The sequence below is a fragment of the Borostomias antarcticus genome, assembly GCF_949987555.1.
Source record: "Borostomias antarcticus genome assembly, chromosome: 3".
NCBI classification, from domain to species: domain Eukaryota; kingdom Metazoa; phylum Chordata; class Actinopteri; order Stomiiformes; family Stomiidae; genus Borostomias; species Borostomias antarcticus.
The window spans coordinates 6,511,169-6,525,340 of NC_140236.1; the positions used below are offsets into that span (position 1 = coordinate 6,511,169).

Here is a 14,172-nt window from a genome sequence, read left to right on the forward strand (position 1 = left end):
GAACACAACATGGAGCCTTGGTCCACGTCCATCCAGTGTGTCTCCGCCCAGACCATGGGCCCTCGTCCAACCTCGGCTCCTACAGCTCCTGCGCGTCCTGCTGTCTACCCGCTGGGCATTCGGGAGCGTGCGAGAGAATGGAGGTCTCGGACGACCTCCATTCTGGCTGCCACTCCACCACAGCAGCGGAAGCAGATGCTGGGTGAGTGTAGTGGTCTGGTTGACTGTTCACTGTTAATTGTCTGGTTCACTGCCAATTGCCTGACCCACACTTAAAGCCCTTGTAAAGCCTGTGCCCCCAGTTAATTTAAATTAACCGTCCAATTTTCCCCTCAAGAACACAACATGGAGCCTTGGTCCAGCCCACACGGGACCATGTCGGGTTACCAAAAGGTAAGTAACCCCCCTAAAGGTTTATATTTCATATACCATGTAAGCATGGTCAGTCAACTTTATCTGGTTTTGTACAGTCCTGGACCTAGACCCACTCTCTATTGAGACCAGACAACTCTTTAATGCCAGGCCACTATAAAGGTTCTCAGGATCTTGTCATTTCTCAATATCCATACTCAATTTCTATAGCTGAGCTTAAGAGGGAGAACCTCAAGCTCAGGATTTACTTACATACCATGAGCAATGAGCAAATAAATTATTGGATTAGCTTCAGTGACTTTCTTTTCATTGAAACAGAAAACTCCACCTCAGTTGATCTCTACAACAATTGAGGATGAGGTCAACGACCTAGCGCTGCAGCTGGAGGCCAAGCTGAGCCCCCCTCGCCCAAGGGAGAGTGGGAAGATGGGATTTTGGCCTTGTGTTGCCCCTGCACCAACTCCACCTACTGGCCTGGCACTAGAGGCAGAGGGCAGGCCTCTGAGGAAGGACAGAGAGACAGGGCACTCCTGCTCCTACATCCGTGCTCCTGTGAGTGCCTTTAAGCTTGCTCCCCCTGTGATGGCCTCTCCAACACTCGAGGAGGTGGTCAACGACTTGGCACTTCAGCTGGAGGCCAAGCTGAGCCCCCCTCGCCTCAGGGAGAGTGGGAAGACAGCTTTTTGGCCTTGTGTTGCCCCTACATCCACTGCAACAATTGGCCTGGCACTAGAGGCAGAGGGCAGGCCTCTGAGGAAGGACAGACAGACAGGGCACTCCTGCTCCTACATCCGTGCTCCTGTGAGTGCCCTTAAGCCCGCTTCACCTGTGATGGCCTCTCCAACACTCGAGGCTGAAGTCGACTTGACACCTCAGCTGGAGACCAAGCTTGTGTTGAGCCGCCCTCTTGTCAGGGAGCAAGCTGGAGCTAACCCTCTGGTCAGGGAGCAGGCTGGGGCTAACCCTCCTCCTGCCAGTGGACCTGCCAGCACAACGCTTCACACCATTGGTGCCAGTAAACCCACTCCACCTCTGATGGCCTCCCTAACAATCGAGGAGGAGGTCAACGACCTAGCGCTGCAGCTGGAGGCCAAGCTGAGCCTCTCTCACCTCAGGGAGAGTGTCGCCCCAGCTGCCTCAACTCCACCGATGGGCCTGGCGCTGAAGGAGGAGGACAAGCCTCTGAGGTCGGAGAGACAGACACGACACTCCTGCTCCTCCACCCGTGCTCTGAAAGGCTCGGGACGACCTACTCGTAGACAGGAATGGGGTGAGGTCAAAACAGCCTGGACAGCCATTTGTTTTTTGATGCTCTCCATTTTGCAGGTTAAACAATATTAATTTTGTGATTTCAGATCTGACGGACATTAACGTCCAGCTGAACCCTGCATCAGTGAGCTCGAGCTTCACTATTGTGATTTCAGGTCTGAAGGACATCAACGTCCTTATTAACGAGAAAAAGCTGGTAAAGTCTATCTATCTATATATCTATCTATCTATCTGTCTATCTATCTGTCTGTCTGTCTGTCTGTCTGTCTGTCTGTCTATCGATCTATCAATTTATCTATCTGATATATATGTTCTGGGCTGAATTACACTGTCAGTGAGGATAATGCACTGAAAATCTTACTATTGTCTGTTTTGACAGATTTGACAGATCCAGTTTTGGATGTTCGCCTGCCTGTGCGGACAGTGCACACACACACACACACACACACACACACACACACACACACACAGAACTACACACACACACACAGAACTACACACACACACACACACACACACACACACACACACACACAACTGCACCCCCCCCCCCCTCCACAGACACACACACACACACACAGAACAACAACATACACGTGCACACATACACACACACACATACAAACATTTGTATTCTCATGTTAGCTTTGACACTAGACATTTCTAACATAGCCCATTTAGATCAAGGTTCAAGTCAAATTACCTGAGGTCATTATTTTGCTAGTACACTGCGCTACCAAGTGTGCTTCATGTTCTGCTGGAATGTTACCCGAGTTGGTGGAATGTTTTCCAGAGCTCCAGACTTCTGTGTGGAGAGCTGTCCTTCTGGTTCCTGGTTGAAAGTAGGTTCTCAAGGGTTCTAGACTTCTGTGTGAAGGGCTCTTCTTCTGGTTCCTGTTTGAAGGTAGGTTCTCCAGGGTTCTAAACTACTGTGTGGAGAGCTGTTCTCCTGGCATCATTCACGTCCGTCCTACTCTCTGGTTGGGTCGTACATCAGCACCACTAATCTCTCCAGCAGTAACATTGACCCTCCACTGTCCACTGGGCATGTAGAAGAGTCCACTGAAAGCAGTGTTGACCTCTGAGGAACACGTCCACGTTGTCCAGGCGTCCTGTCAGACAGTGTAGATGTGTCCCAGCCTGTGAAAGGACTGGGTGGCTCAGACACTGGGTGGCATTCATAGTGGTAAAACATTTGGTGAACAGTTATGTACCGCGGGTGTATGTCTTTTTATTATGGCTTCATTCAGCATACGGCTCCTGATGTAGGTGTCGGCCTCTGGTGTCGGCTCAAACTTTTGGTACAGAGCTGTTCAACAAATGTTTTCTGAGTCTCCCAGTCCTTTCACAGGCTGGGAAACGTCTGCACTGTCTGACAGAGGAAACAGGACACCTGGGAAATGTGGACGTGTTTCTCAGAGGTCAACGCTGCTTTAAAGGACAATGCTCGTTTTTGACAACCTGGACCTTATTTACGACATATTATAATACGTTTGACTCACCGAGATCACTTTGGTGTAGTTCGGAGGCATGTAGAAGAAATTTAAAATCCAGCGCGAGCCAAGTATATCCATGTAATGTCGGTGGTCGGGGCACTTAGAATGCAGTTTCTAAAAATCTATTTCCTGCCGCGAAGCGGTTGTTTTCATCAATCTGTCTTCATGAATCGCTAGTTGTGCTTACATAGAGCATAATCATGTGGTGGTTTTTCACATGCCTCTGTAATTTGATCTTTAGAAACGTCTTTCGAAACGAAATAGCTTCCTCACTTGCTCCAGCACGCATGCGCACAGCGTGCTGGAGCAACGATTGCGCGCTGTGCGAGGAAGCTATTTCGTTTCGAAAGACGTTTCTAAAGATCATATTACAGAGGGTTGTCAGGTTGTCAAAAACGAGCATTATCCTTTAATTGATCTCCTCAGCATGTCCAGTGAGGTCAGTAGAGGGTCAATGTTACTGCTGGAGAGATTAGAGGTGCTGATGTACGACCCAACCAGAGAGTAGCACGGATGTGAACGATGACAGGAGAACAGCTCTCCACACAGAAGTCTAGAACCCTGGAGAATCTACTTTCAACCAGGATCCAGAAGATCAGCTCTTTACACAGAAGTCTAGAACCCTTTAGAACCTTCCTTCAACCAGGAACCAGAAGGACAGCTCTACACACAGAGGTCTCGAACTCTGGAAAACATCCCACCATCCTGGGTAACACTCCAGCAGAACATGAAGCACACTTGCTGGCACAACGTACTAGCAAAATAATGACCTCAGGTTTTAAAGTAATTTGACCTGGACCTTGATCTAAATGTGCTAGGCTTTTCTCATACATTCCTTTACATTACTACACACTGCATTTGTTGTACTGAAATAAATATTTTCAACAATATAGCCTACATTTGTCTATGTGTTTTTGTGCGTGGCTGTAAGCCAGCGTTAGTATAGTATAGCATTTGTCCGGTTATCACTCCCTCCCTCCGTCACTCTGGACAATGTTGGCCTGCAGTTCTCTGTTGGCACCACAAGAGGCAGTAGTCCCAGCACACCAAAATCAAGAAGGACAACCTTGTCAAAAAACATGTCAACACCAGAAAGTAATTTATACCAGCATCGCCGTTGTAAGCTTACCTCGTCGGCACTCAATTCTTCCATTATTTTTCCTTTATTTCCAACTGGCTAAACAACAATTGTGCCAGCCAGCCAGCTAGCTAGCAGCAGCTATTTCTAATAGAACCAAATATTCATGGTCTAGCTAACTCGTTAAGCAAATAACTGTTTGGCTTGATTGTCTTAAAGTTAAATAAAGAAAAATAAAGAGGCAGAACAGACTATTTTCCTCCCTAAATGGATTGATCCACACGATTTCTACCAAGAATGAAACAAACACAAAAGTATGTCAAAACACGAAGGAGGCCATTCTGGATAGTGTATCACGTGACCACGGGAGAAGGGTGGGATTTGAGTCTGATCGCTGGATTCGGCCATCTGTGTTACATTTAATCATATTTGATATTCTACTGTTGTTTTAGTAGCCTAGAGTAATATCGATGTAACAGAGCCATAACTATCAATTCTAGGTTCTTGCCCCCTCTGATAATGCATATTTGTTTGAGTGATTTGGATTGCTTCTCAGGCCTGACATCATTTGTTTGGCACACTTAGGCTATGCCTGATCGTGGCTGTGGCTCGGGGATAGGCAATGTGGAGAAGGTCATGGGGCCAAGGGCAAGCATCTGAGAGCTAGGCTAATTTTCCATTGCACATCCACCTGTGCAAGCAGGTGATTATTCACTCAAGAGACGTTATGATACATATGTACATCTTTTATTTTACATTGTGTAGCATATAGTACAAAAAATACACAGACATTCTCAGTATAAAGTTGGGCGCAGACACATAACCTATATAGAATATTTTGGCAAAAAAAGATTAACTACCATGGGGACACAACTGTGGACAGTATACGCATTAGGTAAGGGTGCAATTGATGTGTCCTATATTATGCTCAACTCCACACCATGACTTATTATCAGACAGCTAGGGCACTGCAGATGCAGTCTTATGCAATAGATATATGGGTCCTGTGCAATAATAAGAGACTGGCAGTTCAGCTCAGATGCTATTTTTCTTTGAGGTTCTCTAAACCAGTGCAATGTGAAACTCATTTTTCAAAGCTTCGGTTTACCATCCAAGAGATGTGCAGGAAACAGTGGTTTTCCATCCATGATCAGAGGGACTTTACCAGACCATCTGATAACAATAATCAAATGGTGCCCTCTAGTGGCCGGACAACGTCACCACCACCATTCCCTCATTTGTACTTCTCGTTTGTATTGCATAATGAGCAGTTAAGTCCAAGAACAAAACAAAACAGAAAATGTATTTAACAAGGCTATCCCTATCATTTAGGGTCCAGACAATTCATCTTCAACATTTATTCACTATGCTCTTTTTGAAAACTTGCTTGCAGACTTGACCTTCACAGTACAGCTCCTAAGCACAGAGAAAAGATACATGTTAGGTGAATAAGAGTTAGCCTATTCACACGCACATTGACAGGCAGAAGTGATAAACAACCCCCCCCCCCCCCCCGCCAACCACTTCGCTTTTGCGATTGCGAAGTTTTTGTCTTCAGTTCAAACTTCTTACCAAATGCAGTTGATCATCCTCAATCCAGTGTGCCCAGCCTCTGTTCCGCAGAGCCACCAGCCTCAGCCACCAGCCTGGCACCCTCCCATGTCACCACTGACTGAAAGACACACACACACACACACACACACACACACGGAATATAATTTGTGCACGTTTACAAAATGATACCATTTGTCAATAATGTACAATAACATCATCATATAACATGGAACATTCAACATTTTCTCAACTTGACTGAGCCTGACAAGTACCTTGCAGTGTCGGTCATCCAGTCCCTTGGTGAACTCCTCAAACTCCCGTCCCAGTGTGAAGGAAAAGGTGTAGTTTCGTAAGGGGCTGAGGGTCATAATCACGTACAGGTCTCGATCACCTTCCTCAGATTCAACCTCAGGGCAATCTTACGTGTGATAGCACTGATACCTGCGGAGGGACAGGGAGCTTATAAGCCTGCGTGTGTGTGTGTGTGTGTGTGTGTGTGTGAGCGTGCTGATCCCATTATCCTACTCACTTTTTATTCATGATTGCACTGCCAAATTCCAAAATAATTCTATTGTTAAATTTTAAGAATATACAACAGTAACTGTGTTTATTGTGAATGATGATGAAGTAAATTATAGAGAATCATTTAGTCAGCTGGTGTGCTAATAATAATCACATTTTAATGTAGGCACAACTAAAGAAGTCATTGTTGATTTCAGAAGGAAAAATGTAGCCTACAGCACAATTCTATATGGAGAAGTAGAAATGCTTATTCAAATTCCTTGGTCTACAGCCACCAGAAGATCTGTCTCCAAGCCATTATAAAGAAGGCACATAAGCGACTTTATTTTCTATGAACAAGAAATTCAAAATGAGCACTGGCCTGTAATCAATCTGTGCCAATTCTACTGCCAGCATTCTAACTGGTTCCATCAATGTTTGGTTTGGCAACTTGACTTCTCAAAATCATAAACCTCTAGAAAGAATTGTCTGTATAGCTCATCACAATTGGTGCTGATCTTCCATCTTTAAAGAACATTTACACAAGCAGGGTTCTTAACAGAGCTAAGAACATAGTCAAGGATCCCAGACAGCTGGGATTGTGCTCTTCTCATATGGCAGCATATTCCAATGTAGCCTATAGCCTATATCGACAAATAGGCCTACTTGAACTTGTGTCTCATTTTCACACACAATATCAGTGAAATTGATAACATTTGACTGATTCAACAAGCGTAAGTAATATTTGCATAGTCAACAAATGGATGGATCAATGGTAAGTACAAGGAGCGAGCAGAAACACACGCCCTGAGCCTGACGCGCCAGTTGGTTTGTTACAGTCTCGCCCATCCAGCTGCCCGGCAAGGTAAACGTGTCAAACCAAGTCTCTTAATACCACCAATGATCGGTTATCAAATGATCAAGACACTAAAAAACTCAACTCTGGTCCTGAAAACCGTGCATACTGTAGCATCATCATAATGACCTAAATTCAATGAAGAAAATATGGAGATGACCAGGCGTTCACTTTAGATATTACATTTTTACAATTTAGAACTTACCAAGTGCAATCATATAATCCTCCATGTTGACATTGCTGAGCATGTCCCACGTCCCACAGAAGCCCACTGGCATTTTCAGACAGGGTGCTCAAGCTGCAATACGAAGGTGGAGGAAAAACTGTCACCTGTAGACAGAACAGGATGTTGGCTATGGCAGGGACTCGCTTATGAGGGATAGAGGGAGGTGTGCCTTCTGTTCATTCGCTGTCACCTGAGGGCTAAGGATGGGGTTGGTGCTCCTCTAAGATATGGGATGGGAACAAGACATGTCATACTTTTCTCTGCGTGCAGCTTGTATGACAATCCTCTTCTCCCCCGGGGAGCACAGACAATTATTAAAGTATTTGACCTACTGTAGAACATAAGTAGGTGACAAAGTAGTAGCCTACTTTCTCTTCATCTCACTTGAAGACGAGGCCATTTTTCAATTCGCCCGTACATCACTTCAACTTGGAAAATGAACATAGTTGAATCTCTCTCTAGCTCCTCTCTCTAGCTCTCCAAATGAGAAACTGAAAGACAAACTAAACTATCGACACTATGCAGAAAACAGGCGGAATGCAGAAGTCAGGGGTGTTTTCCTGCCAAGGCTATTGAAGTAGAAAAAAAACCCTTGTGTGGCCATTTGACATTGCCAAAAACACCAAGATGAATGTGACTATGAAGATGAATGCATTTCATTTGTTCCTTGCTGATACAGTATATATCAAATACAGTAGTAATGTGCTTATGCTTAGATTCAATTCTGTTTGAGTGCCACTGTTAACAACTTGAGGTGTTGAGGTGTTGAATGGAAGTTGTTTGTTTGTACCGTCTCCGTTATCCCTTTTACATTCCACCATCACTGTCAGGTTCCATGCATCTTTTAGCACCGTTCTGTATGAGAACAGTAAAACACACCCATCAAAAACAGTCAGTTGCTCTCACACCAGTATTCAAAAACAAACAGACTAGGTTACTAGGTTGGAGTGGTGTCTCATTTCCATGTAAAACATGTTTGATCTTAAACAAGGTAGGCTATTCTAATTTCTTCACACTAGAATCAGTAAATGCCCTGTCTCGACCAAGGTTGCGCTATGCAATTTCACTAATACACAACACATCAAGGGCAACCCTTGCTGCTGTCTGTATCGGCACTAATGTGAACATTATTGCGTATGACACTCTAGTGTCAGCTGATTGGATTATAACTATGCTATACTTCGACCTACAAATCACAAGGCGCTTTCACAGCATTTAGCAAACGTTCTGTCCCGTCTCTGTTCCACCTCTGTCCTGTGAAGAGAAGACCTCAAGAAAAGATGCTCTACTGAAACAGAGCAAACTAAATCTTCCTTATCAGAAAAGTCACGCGTTTTTGACGAGGCACTGGCGGACGGACGTGGACTACTTCAGAGTCAAAAACCAACGGAAACAAAAAGCGACAATAATCAGTCCGGCCACAAAACCTATCCCCGCCCCCGCTAGAGGAGAGGTGGTCCTGGGGGAGGCTGTGATTCAGCGGGTGATGGGGAGGCTAGCTCAGCTGGAGGAGGCGGAGCCTGTGTATCTCTGCAAAGGGGCCAGGACGACGTCAGCGTTTTTCTGCTCGCTCTCCGCGCTGTACAGGCTCTGCTCCCGGATGTAGCGCACCACGGGGTCGGGCAGCAGGTACCGGACGCTCCGGCCGCGGCGCAGCGCCCGCCTCACGTGAGTGGCCGAGATCTCGTTGGTCACCCACTCGCGGACCACGTGGATGTTCTGCCGGTGCCTCCAGAGGGCATCCGTCTGGTGGATGAACTTGTGGGCGTCGCTGCCGCTGCGGGTGATGCAGACGAGGCCAGGGCTGGACTGGGACAAAAAATCGGCCCTGGCATTTTTGGCCCAGACCGGCTCACCACAATCGGTCGGACACCACCCACCAGTACGAAATCCTTGCGGCCCCTTTAAATATGCAATACCACCGTACTATTTCCCCAAACCACTACAAAGATGAGTAAGTTCCGTGGACAAGTGTACCAGTGCAAATGGACGAGTGTACTCACTCACTCTTGACTCCCTGGTGATCAGACGTGGCCGTGGAGTACACAATCTCCATACTCAAGTAACAGTTACAGTAGAAGTACAAGAAATTGTCAAAGAAAAAGCTCTGATAGAAGTCAAAGTATAATTTCAAATTATTTATTAAATTATTATTATTATTATTCAAATGTAAGTATAGAAATATATGTACAAAGTATACAAGTAACTCAAAATGTTGCCTGTGAACTCCACTGGGCTGAAAAGATCTCCTCCTCAAACAAGGCAACCTTTAAAAGAGTGAGAGGGAGAGACAAAGAGAGAAAGGTGAGAATGATAATTGATGGAGTTAAATGATCACAGTACTGGTCCAGTATCTTCAATTGAGAACAATGTAGAGAGATAGTTGCATGTATTTGATACTTACTTAGTAATAAAGGCTGCATGGCCCTCTGGATACCCTCAACAATAATGGCATCTCCTGAGAGAGAGAGAGAGAAAGAGAGAGATAGGGGGGGAGAGAGAGAGAGGGAGAGATGAGACATGATCAATGATAAGTCATACATGATTAAATGACAGATTCAGATGATCAGAGTTGCATGAATTGTATACTTACTTACTGGAAAAAGGCTGCATGGACCTCTGAATACCCTCATCAACAATGGCATCCTGAGTGAGAAAGAGGGAGGAAGAGAGATGAGACACGATAAGTGAGATAAACTATAGATTCAGATAGTAACAATATCTTCTAGAAAATGTAAGCAGTTGCATAGATTGTAAACTCACTACTTACATAAAAAGGATGCCTGTGAAGTCCACTCCAGTTAAAAGCAAAGTGCTTCTTTTCAAACAAATTAGGGCAACCTTTGATAGAGAGAGAGGGAGAAAAGGGGAGACAGAGAGAAAGGTGAGACTGAGACATTATAATTGATGATCAGTTATGTTGATAGTTGATCACAGTACTGGTAATTACATGATCATAATACCTTTATCTTTACTGGAAAAGGCTGCATGACCCTCTGGATACCCTCAACAATAATATCCTGACAGAGAGAGAGGGGGGGGGGGAGTGAGAGAGAGATGAGACATGATCAATGATCATTTTTAAATTATAAATGATTAAATGACAGATTCTGGAAAATATAAAAACATAGTTGCATGTATTGTATACTTACTTAGTGGAAAAGACTGCATGGCCCTCTGAATACCCTCATCAACAATGGACAATGAACCACACAAGTTAGGGCCGGGCATCCTTTGAGACAGGGGAGGGGGGGTAATAATGAGTCACATGATCACACTATCTTCAGTCTAAAAAGCTGCTACATTATTATGAATGATTTTATAATAATAACAACAATTTCATATCAACTTACTATAAGTTTCCTCAGTAGCTCACTCTTCTCTGACACTTTGTCAATGACAGTGTCTGTGTCCAAAGCAACAAGGACGTCTTTTTCAGTGGCCATCAACATGAAGGCTTCCAATTTGCTGGCAGACAGGCTGCTCCTCAGTCTGCTTTTGATATATTTCAGTGTTGAGAATGACTTTTTTAACCTAGCCCCTTAGTAACAGTCCTGAAAGGAGCTAGGCTTACCAGTCAACTGGCTGGTAAATTATCCATTACCAATAGATTTTTAGCAGCTAGCCATTGGCTAGTAAATGGCTAGGGTTAATTTTGGACCATGGCCACACACAGCTCACGTTAGCCTGCTCCTCTTTTTCTTCGAAGATATAACGTTAAGTAGCCCAGCAGCAGCAACACTGCTAGGCTAGGCCAGAATAGATAACGTTAGTAATAGCGCTAGTGCTAATTGCTAAGCTAACGTGCTAATGTTAGCACTTCTAGTACTGACGTTATCTGGCTGGCCTAGACAAACAGTGTTAACGCTAGCTAGCTCAAACGTAGCTAGCTACAACCCGATTAGCTTGGCAGGGAGGTGGGTAGCTAGATAATGCTAGCTAGCTGTACCTAGCTAATGCTAGCTGGCGCTAGCCAGCAGATAGCCGTCACCCATATTCATATTTAGCTATAGCTTTTTTAGCTTTCAGCTATATTTCCTTACCGTTTCAACTACACACTCCTCCTGCTCACTCTGTCCTTCCTCGGCCCTGTCATGTCTCTGTCCCTCCTCGGCTTCCCTGTCCTGCTCTCGGCCACCATGGCCACCAGCCACCTCTCCTTCAAGTTCGTGTTCAACATGGTGTTGCTGCACAACGTCGGCTGTAGACGTTGAAGCAGCCCCTGGCGCAAACATATCAGTAATTTTTGCACATGTTGCAGCATCCGCCTCAATACTTCTTTCTCCATCCACTGACTTTTGGCTCTCTAACGGCCCACGCAAATGACACCTGAAACTAACAGAGGGAGGGGTGGGGCCTACATATGATTGGGCCAGCCCAGTGTCAGTATAGAAAATGGACCAATGGGCCGCTGTCCCTGCTCTATGGGCCGTTCGTTAGCCCCCAAAGAAAAAAATATATATATTTTTTTTTAGATCGGCCCACAAGTAGGTCCGGCCCCGCCACATGGCCAGTCCAGCCCTGCCAGTCATGCATAGTCAGCACGAACGGTGCTTTTGTTTCAGACTCCCTGACTATAAAAAACACCTTCCTCATATTATCTTCACTGAGACTGAGACCATATCAGCGCATTCATCTCTAGCTGCAAATCCTTCAGTTAATTTTGTCAGTTTGTTTTGATTGTCTCGTTATGTTGAGTGTGTGCAGGTGTAGTACACCAGATGTAGCAGGCACAGTTTGGATGTAGCATGCTGCATCTGGCGTAGCCTACTGAAAAGAACCAGAACCACCCAACAGAGGGAGGAGCTGGTTTCTGGGTTCAATAGCGAATTGCGCTGCCACCACCTTTTTTTAACCGGTGGGGTCCGGCGTCAGAACACACACACACACACACACCACACAGGCGTTAGAAAAAGGACATGGCTATATTAATCATTTCATTTCAAATGCACACCAGCATGGCTCGGGACGCTCCCCAAACCCCCTATAGCTGCCCGCCCCCCCAGACGCTCCAGGCTTAAATTATAACACTGCACTCTCACTGCAAAATAATGTAAACTGCACTGCAAAAGAATATAACTGCACTCTCACTGCAAACGAAACATGCACGTGTAAAACCAAAACTCCAAAACAACCGGCCTGCCACATCGTCTGAGATCGGGACACATGACTTTCCCTCTCCGAAAGCTTAGCTTCAGTTAATATAAGATTCATTCATTAACAATGGTTATGGTAAGCCATAGTTTGTGACAGGCTGTTGACATGCGACAGCCCTGAAAATGATGTTGAAGGGAATTCCAAACGAGCGTTATTTTGACACTCTACTCCCCATGCCCATTTTACAGCATTGCCACCCAGTGGATATAATCGGAATTACACACTCTATTCAAGGAGGGGAATCAGGACAAAATGAGTTTGTTGCCTTAGTCATATTAATTTTGTTATTTTTATTACATTTTTGCACAGGCCATAATAATAAACTTATTTAACCTAACTATATAAATAATTAATACTTCTTCCTTGACTTGAGTCAGTCATGGCAATTCTAGAATTAGAAGTTTGGCCATACTGTAACAGATTGTCTCACAATGATATGACATCATATTTGAACACAATGATGTCACAGTATGACTATGACAGCCACATTCTAGTTCATAGTTAAATTTTTCTCTGTCAGTGGTCAGTGACATTTTGAAGTGGTTGGTGTATGCAATGCAATCCAGTGCTCCTAACTTCTCCATGGCCTCCCTGCACATTGGGGATCTGCACCCCGACGTGACAGAGGCCATGCTGTATGATTTATTTAGCCCCATGGGGACACTCCATTCTATCCGGGTCTGTAGAGACAGGATCACCAGGCGCTCCTCAAGATACGCATATGTCAACTTCCAGCAGCCAGCTGACGCCAAACGCGCTCTTGACACCTTGAGCTATGAAACAGTCATGGGCCGACAGCTCCGGATCACGTGGTCTCAACGCGACCGCACCCTGAGGGACAACGGAATTGGGAACATCTTCCTGAAGGGTTTGGAGAAGTCCATCGACAGCCAGGCCCTGTATGACACCTTCTCCGCCTTCGGCACCATCCTCTCCTGTAAAGTGGAGAGTGACGAGAACGGCTCCAAGGGCTACGGCTTTGTGCACTTTGAGGCTCCGGAGGACGCTGAGAGGGCCATCAAGAGGATCAATGGCATGCTCCTCAACGGTAAAAAGGTGTTTGCTGGCCCTTTCAAATCCAGAAATGTACGAGAGGCCGAGCTGGGCGACCAAATCAAACAGTGTACCGGCATCAGTCTCTACATAAAGAACTTGAAGGAAGAGATTGATGAGATGCGACTGAGGAAGGAGTTCTCTCCCTTTGGTACCATCATTAGTGCCAAAGTCGTGATGGAGCGCGGCCGCAGCAAGGGCTTTGGGTTTGTGTGTCTGTCCTCCCCTGAGGAGGCCTCCCGGGCCATTGCAGCGCTGAACGGACGCATCCTGGCCACCAAGCCCCTGTATGTGGCCCTGGCCCGGCCCAAGAAACAGCCACGGGTGTATCTAACCAACAGATACAGGCAGCGAATGGCCGTCAGGCGTGCCATGCCCAGCATGGAGATCAAACTGCCTGCACAGCCCTCTGGATCCTCCATGGCTGCCATCCCTCACACGTCCATCCAGTGTGTCTCCGCCCAGACCATGGGCCCTCGTCCAACCTCGGCTCCTACAGCTCCTGCGCGTCCTGCTGTCTACCCGCTGGGCATTCGGGAGCGTGCGAGAGAATGGAGGTCTCGGACGACCTCCATTCTGGCTGCCACTCCACCACAGCAGCGGAAGCAGA

The 14,172-nt window shown here is 45.9% G+C and overlaps 1 protein-coding gene across 1 annotated transcript in view; it reads right to left on the minus strand.

The window, feature by feature from the left end:
- Positions 1-8,852: 8,852 nt before the first annotated feature.
- The window catches only part of LOC311330013 (uncharacterized protein), a gene marked incomplete at both ends in the record, with an annotated part of 28,915 nt that continues 23,595 nt past the window's right edge, over positions 8,853-14,172 (minus strand). The window contains one exon of the mRNA XM_084461963.1: positions 8,853-9,161. Within this exon, the coding sequence (XP_084318089.1) occupies positions 8,853-9,161 (309 nt within the window). The remainder of the gene's footprint in view (positions 9,162-14,172) is intronic.